This window comes from Echinops telfairi, unplaced genomic scaffold (assembly GCF_000313985.2).
Source record: "Echinops telfairi isolate 266 unplaced genomic scaffold, ASM31398v2 ScPeMD7_7475;HRSCAF=8513, whole genome shotgun sequence".
Taxonomy (NCBI): domain Eukaryota; kingdom Metazoa; phylum Chordata; class Mammalia; order Afrosoricida; family Tenrecidae; genus Echinops; species Echinops telfairi.
Window position 1 is genome coordinate 32,203,140 of NW_022111379.1, and position 7,592 is coordinate 32,210,731.

General features: G+C 43.9%; 1 protein-coding gene across 2 annotated transcripts in view; it reads left to right on the forward strand.

Annotated features, from left to right (window-relative positions):
- HYKK (hydroxylysine kinase) overlaps positions 1–5,917 on the forward strand; it is a 22,286-nt gene extending 16,369 nt beyond the window's left edge. For both annotated transcript variants that reach the window (XM_004699713.2, XM_045285828.1), the window contains exons 4-5: positions 2,271–2,454; positions 3,041–5,917. In XM_004699713.2, the coding sequence (XP_004699770.1) occupies positions 2,271–2,454; positions 3,041–3,501 (645 nt within the window). In that variant the 3' untranslated portion in view covers positions 3,502–5,917. The remainder of the gene's footprint in view (positions 1–2,270; positions 2,455–3,040) is intronic.
- The last annotated feature ends 1,675 nt before the right edge of the window (positions 5,918–7,592 follow it).

Consider the following 7,592-nt stretch of genomic DNA (forward strand, 5'->3'; position numbering starts at 1 on the left):
GTTCTGCTGGGAGGCACAGCAGGGTCACAAAGCGTCAGCATCGGCTAGATGGTGACTGATCTGGTGGTGGTGTGTTGTTTTAAAACACAGTTGATGGTGAGGCTGGTGCTGCTGCTCTGGTTTTACAGGTGAGGAAGCTAAGGTCTGAGTTGTGCCGTGGGCCAGGGTTCTCTGCATAATGGAAGGTCCCTGGCGGACACAGTGGGTAGCAGGGTCACCATTTAGAAGCCAGCTCCACAGCTTCGTCCCTGAGTAGACCATGCCCCAGGGAAAGCCCAATAAAGACGTTACCACTTACAGCTTTAAAATAAAAGTACTAAGTCCTGTGGTAGATTGTCACACAGTAATGAAAGGTGTGACATGAAAAATACATTTCTCTTGCCTCCGTCTCCATTCCGAGTTCTGGGCCCCCAAAGGGATAAGTCCTAACTCCATCACTTACAGGGCTTATTCCGCTGAATAGCTTGGTGACCCTTCCTGAGGAGGCCACAGCAGGTCAGGTGAGGAAATAGCTGAAGGAACTAGAAGTGCATAATCTGGAGAAGAGAAGACTCAGCAGGGGCGTGAGTGCTGTCAGCAAAAACTGGGAGGACAGTGATGTGGCCCTAGAGGTCACAGTGGAAAAAACGTTAGTGAGTCAGATTTCAGCTCAGCGAGAGGTAGACCCTTCACACAACTCCAGCCACCTCAGTGAGGTGGGGATCCTAACAAAGGCTGTGAGATCGCTTGACAAGAACGTGGTCGTTTGTAACAGAAGCCCCAGAAGGTCTACAAACCTCAGGTCCTAACAGTTGATGCTGACCTCATTTTAGGGATGCATGGTGAACATTTTAAAAGGCATAAACTAAGCACCACTCAATGAATGTCATCAGTCACTAAAATGGTGCATGTAGGGAAAAACGAAATAAAATTCATCCTTAGGAGACCGCAAACTACCACACACCAGAAGGTCAGAGGACAGGGGAACTAGAATTCTGGAACTGGTACCACCAGAACGCAAGGAGCGAGCTCAGGCCAACACATGACGTTGGGGAAAACAACCAATATCATGAGACAATATGTGCAGAATTTTTCTAATAGAGATGTAATTTGCTGTGTAAACTGTCACTTGAAATATAACATTTATTTCAAAAAGAAAATAGGATATACCACAAGACATTCCATTTAATGGTCTGAGTACTGTAGGGTATGCACCTATATACTGGGTTATGATATAAAATGCATTTCTGACTTAAAAGGTGTTCCAATGGTTGACCACCAGGCTGCCTTCTAGAACTCTCTAGAAGCAAGAGCTCTGTATTGTAAGTCAGAGGCCCAGGTTCTCGCATTGTCCCTTATTAGCAACTTGCTTTGAACATCAGTTTCTCCAGTTGTGCGGAATGGTGGTGGAGTGGTCAGAGTCTAAAGACCCTTCCAATTCCAGAATGTTTACTCTACAAACATTCACTTATGCATCAAGTATTGTTTGAGCTGTGCATTTCGGGTGCCAGCCACTGTTCTAGGTGTGGTGATGGAGCAGTAGGTAAAACAGACCCAAAGCAAAGTCCCTGCCCTTTGTGGAGCCGACATTCTACTGGTGATAGGCAGGAAGAGATGCAAGTAAACTGCGGTGAACATCAGACGCTAAACATGCTCAGAAGCAGCTTGCAGCAGAACTCTGTGAGGTATATGAAATATCAGAGAGAGGGTGGGCATTTTTTCGGGCGTGGTCAGGACAGTCTGAAAGAGAAGGTGGCTTTTGAGAAAAGCTCAGAGGAAAATGATTGTGCTGCCTCCATGTCTATGCGGGGAAGAGCATGTTAGAAGGAAGCAACCGCCAAAGCTAAGGCCATGAGCTAGTCCTCCTCCAGAGAGGTTGGAGGAGAATGAGCAAGGGAGAGAGAAGACCAAGTCACAGGGTGAACAGAGGTCAGGCTGGGAATGCCACAGGGGATGAGACCAGAGCTCTGTAGAGCTACCTTCCATCCCTTTTGTAATTTATGGATACCAATGCCTGTCTGCACATTATGAGGATCACAGAGATGGGAATGTGCTCTCAAAACTGAGTGCCATCCATCCCAACCCTTAAGTATTCACTATGAGGATTCCTGATAGGGGGAAGTACCATTTTGTGGATGAAACTATAAACAGCAGGTCCGTGGCAATGTGGCATGCTGGCTGTCTCTCCCAGGCCCTGCCCAAGCCACTCTGAAGAGTGTCATTTAGATACAGCACATCTCTCAGAAGGGGCCTTCCTGTCAATAGTCTAAGGGGTCTTGCTTTTGGTTTAGACATTCCACCACCCCAAGGTCAGCAGTCTTCGTCGGGAGAATTTCATCTGGAATCTGAAAAATGTCCCACTCCTGGAGAAGTATCTAGACGCCTTGGACCGGAATCGAAATCGCGAGATTATCCAACAGGTCATTCGGCTGTTCAAGGATGAAGTGATGACCAAACTAAATCACTTTCGAGAATGTAAGTGCCTCCCAAATGAGAATGTTTCTCTAATTTGAAATTACAAACTTTCAAACCACCAGAAAGGTATTAAAGGTACAAGTGAGCTTGAACAAACCCTACAAATTACCATAACTGCTCCTGACATTTTTAAAGGAATAGTATTTTTAAAATTTTCTTTGGCATAATGGATGACATGCTGGGCTGCTAACCACCAGGTCGCAGGTGGAGACCCTGAGCCACCCCACGGGAGAAAGGAGGCTTTCTATCCATTCCGACGGACTGCAGAGGCAGTTCTACTCAGTTGGATTGGCGTCTTTATGAGCAAGAGAGGACCTGATGGCTGTTGAGGTTTTTGGGGTTTTGTTTTAGTGTATATGTTACATGATTCTACCTCTCTGCTCACTACAGAATTTATGTTTTAATATAATTTTTGCCCTTTATCTTTATTTTCCTTGGACTTATTTTACTATCTTTTAAAGCTTTTTAAAATTATCCTCTTGGCTCTTAGGCACATGGAATTCATGAAACAGCTTTGGCTTAGAAAGAGAGTTGAACGAGGATGTTAGATCACTGTTTTCACATGGCTCACTTTTTCTGCTTTCAGGTATCAATCACGGAGACCTTAACGACCATAACATCTTGATAGAGCCCAGCAAGTCTGCCACTGGCGATGCCGGGTACCAAGTGTCTGGGATTCTGGACTTTGATGACATGAGCTATGGCTACTATGTGTTTGAGGTGGCAATCACCATCATGTATATGATGATTGAAAGCGAGTCTCCCATACAAGTGGGAGGCCACGTCCTTGCGGGGTTTGAAAGTCTAATCCCACTGACCGCCGTAGAGAGGGGAGCTGTGTTCCTGCTTGTGTGCAGTCGTTTCTGTCAGTCCCTTGTCATGGCTGCACACGCCTGCCAGCTACAGCCCGAGAACAAGGACTACCTCATGGTCACGGCAAAGACGGGCTGGAAGCACCTAGAGCTCATGCTCGACATGGGCCAGAAAGCTGTAGAAGAAATCTGGTTTGAAACGGCCAGGTCCTACGGTTCTGAGGTCTCTTTGTGACGAGTTTCCCTTAGCTTCGGTATTTCAAAACCCACTAAGATCAAATCTAGTTGTAGGAAGGATTGCTTCGTCACAGTTAATGAATGGACGGAGTAGACTGATTCCGAACATGACTTGGTGTATGAAAATATGAAGGACTTCTACCAATCTCATGACCACCCTTTAAAGTTCAGAGAGCACTGCACGAGTAAGCACGTTTTTCTGGGGGTCTTGTTTGCCTATGCTTAAAAGATGCAGAACGGTATCATTTTGAATCAGGTCTCTTACGGCCCTGAGATCAATGACTTTTTTAAACTTTGGAAAGCACACACACGCACATTTTAAATAGCATAACAGCTAATGCACAGATGTAGCGAATCACAACTCCTAGGAAGCCTTCTCTGATTGGCCCTTCCTTTAAAATCCCGGTGCACTTTGTCTTTCTTCTGGCACCTTCCTCTCCATAAACGGATGATGGCTGCGGAGTCGCTCCCCCAGCCTGCGAGCTGCTACCCGAGGGCAGAGACCGTGCATAGCTGACCATGGTCTTCCCACCCTTTCCCTCAAGCGCCTTCCCCACAGTCCTTTACAAATACATTCTGAATGAATGCGGCTTAGAAGAGGCTAGGCATGAGAAGGCACATGGCCAGTGCCATTCGTGAAAGAAAAAGCAACATAAGTTGAGATGGTATTAGAAACTGGAACTCTGGACAAAGAAGGTGCTGGAGAGAGATGCTCTAAGACACCATTCTGGAACTGCAGGGAAGGGTCCACGCAAGGCCATGAAATCCTGGAAGCATGGGAATATAAGGTTTTCAGGAAAATCCCTCAGTAGGTTTTCTTAATTTTTATGACATTTTTATATATGTAGTATTTTGTAGCTCACTGTATATTTACCCTATGTCACGTTTGTTTTCCTTCACCGATTTCCCATCCTATCTCCTGAAGTAAGGTTTACTCAATGATTTTTTTCTCCTGGTTCACTAGTCTCTATACACAACTTCAGACGATTCATTCTCTACCCACGCCTCGACTCCAGCCGCTCAAACACCCTCTTGGTAGTTATCACTGTCAATATTTATGAGGAGGCATCAATAGTCTCTCGTTCTTCACCCCATCTATAGTCCCCAAACTAGGTGTCTTTTTAGGAGCTCTAATGGTGTGTAGTGGATTATGTATTGGGCTGTTAACCACAAGGTCAGTAGTTCAAAACAACCAGCCTCTCCTCGGGAGAAAGATGAGGCTTTCTACTCTCATAAAGAGTTAGTTACAGTCTCAGAAATTACCGGGCAGTTTTACTTAGTCCTGTACAGTCCCAGGGAGTGAGGGAGTGATTTTAAATTTAAATTTACTCGTATCTTTCAATCTTTGCAACTTCTCTGTAATTTGGTTTCCTTCTCTCTATAAAACTGGGGTAACAGTAATATCTACCACATCAGATAACATATTTCTGAAGATTCCATAAGATGACAATGCAAAGTGAGTAGCACAGTGCTTGGCACATAATAGGGGCTCAATATTTATACAAATGAATAATGACTGAATCGTATTCCAGGTTACCCAAACTCAAGATATTACAGTAATTTTTATGTGCCCTTCCAAATGTAATTGGTGAGCCTTATTGATTCTTGGGATCATAGAATTTTAGATAAAAAAATCATAGAATCATAGAAATGTAGAGAATAGTTCTTGCCTTACTAAATTTCCAATCAAAACAAAACACAACTTAACCCAGACACACTGCCATCAAGTCAGAGAGCCTCTTCTTTCTCCCCAGGAGTGGCTGGTGGGTTTGAATGCCTAATCCACAGCATCACCAGGGCTCCAAATTTCTAATACTGTATAATCAAAGCCAACCTTTATTGAACACTAAAGACACGTCACATGCATTTTCTCTCATCATCACGACAAACTCATGACGTTTGTTGATGAATCCCTAATTTCGAGATTAACAAAATTAAGACTTAAAAAGGTGAAGGAATTTGCTCAGAGAGAGCCAGGGCTTAACAACACTCTCTGATGGAGGCCATGCTTCTAATCACTACAGGCTTCCATTCTGCTTCCTCCCCCCCAACTCCCTTCCCTACGCACATACTCACACAGCCCTCTGCCTGGGCAGGAGCAACAAACGAGAGCATTCCAATCAAAGCACAAGAACTGCCCAGCTGGAAGGGCTTAGGGTTTCCGTCTAGCCGGACCATTCTTTGACAACTGGAGAATGGCTGAGACTCTTCACTCCGTTTCTGTGGTCCCTTATTCGGTGAAACTCTACAGTTTCTCCTGGGAATGTGGATTTCCCTTCACTGGATTCCTTGTGCACATGTTGTCTACCACTATTGTAAATACACGCTGACTTGCATTGATGTTTGACTCTCTGGGTCTGATCTCATTTAGCAACCAGTCCCATGTCATTAATAAACTCTTTGGCGCCCTGTTAGTCCATGTTCCAGGACTGTCTGTTGAGAAAACTGCAAGAATGAATGCACTTCTACAAATGCCAGGACCCTGGTCCCCTCAGCCAAGAAGAAAGCCCAGTTCTGGTTTGGGAAATCAATATCGTGTATCCAGCAGGGCTCCTTGCTCTTTCAAGTGTCTTTCTGTTCAAGCTTTCATCCTCTTAGTCTCACCAACCTACATCCTATTGGTGGGGGGTGGGGGAGGGAGGAAAATACCACTACTGGCTCCTAGTAACCCTATACAGGCTGTAAGTCTTTTTGTTTTTATTTTTATTTTTTATGATTGATGAGTTTTATTCTGAGCAAAAGTATTTAAATCTATGTTGTTTTATTGGCACGTTGTTCACACATCACACAATTCAATACTTCAACCATATCAAGAAGAGTTATACAATCTTGATCACAATTTTAGAACATTTCCCCATACTCATTGTCATTCATGTAAATTTGTTCAGTTTGGGTAAAAATATACACAATGAAACATTCTCCAACAACTTCTACATATATAGTTCAGTGCCACTGATTACGGCTGTATGTCTTGAGAGCAAGTGACCTCATCTCCCTCCCAAGGAGCGGCTGGTGGGTTTGAACCGTGACCAGCCACCCCATGACCTTGCATTCCTCTATCTTCTGGTGGTATTAAGACCCCACCCTTACACTTTTGGGAAGGTTCGTTTTTATTTTATTTATTTTGAAGGTTCATTTTAAATCTAGTGGGATGGAAAAATTGACTAAGCCCTTTGTTACATTTCCTTCTTATTTATATGCTCCCATCCCCACAAGCATGCCATGTACCTCATTTGCGAGATTAACAAGCTGTCCAATCCCCTTGGTAGACCACAAGCACCTTGTTTGCATAGTCCCACCCAGTCATTTGGTGGAGTTACAAAACCATAGGAGTTACTTTTATTTGAGGCCATATAAAAGTAACCCATTACACAGCATAGCCGTCGAGGTCATTTCCATTTGATCGTAAGTCCACCCAGATTCAGGGCAAGGGGACCGAGAACACAGCTCTCAATAGAAGCCTGTGTGAGGGGAGATTTTGAAGCGATCTTGGAAAATGCAATCTGCCTCATTATCCTGAAAACATTATTTCAATCCTATCCTCTCACGCCTTACAGAAAAACAAAACATTCTAGCTTTGAATACCTTGCCTTATATGTCTCCTCCATTCTGGCCGACTGAACCACTCTAACCCAAGTTTGTCAGACACATTTCTGTTGCCTCAACTGATCTCTTTTGACCCTAAAAATCTCACTTAAGATGCATTTGTGTTGGCTGAATTCTAAACCATGAGCTAAGGTGGCAAGGGCCCGCAGGGACAGTTATGCCAGCGGTGTCTGTTTTTATTTTTATTTTTTGCGGTGTCTGTTTAAGGGTGCTTCACCTCCCTGTGTTGGGAAGCACTGACAACAGGAAAGACCTACACATGGCATTCCCAGGTCACAGTTTTACAGCCCAAGGCCAGAGGCCCAATATCTATCTCTCTCTCTCTATATATATAATTTGTGATTACATGTTGGCTTATTTATTTCCTTAGCAAACACACATTATAGGTGATGTTATGTGTTTCTTATTGTATCATATCATAAGGTATATCATGTCTGGACCACTTCTTCTTGAGCTTATATTTTTTTAAAAAGAAACCAAGAA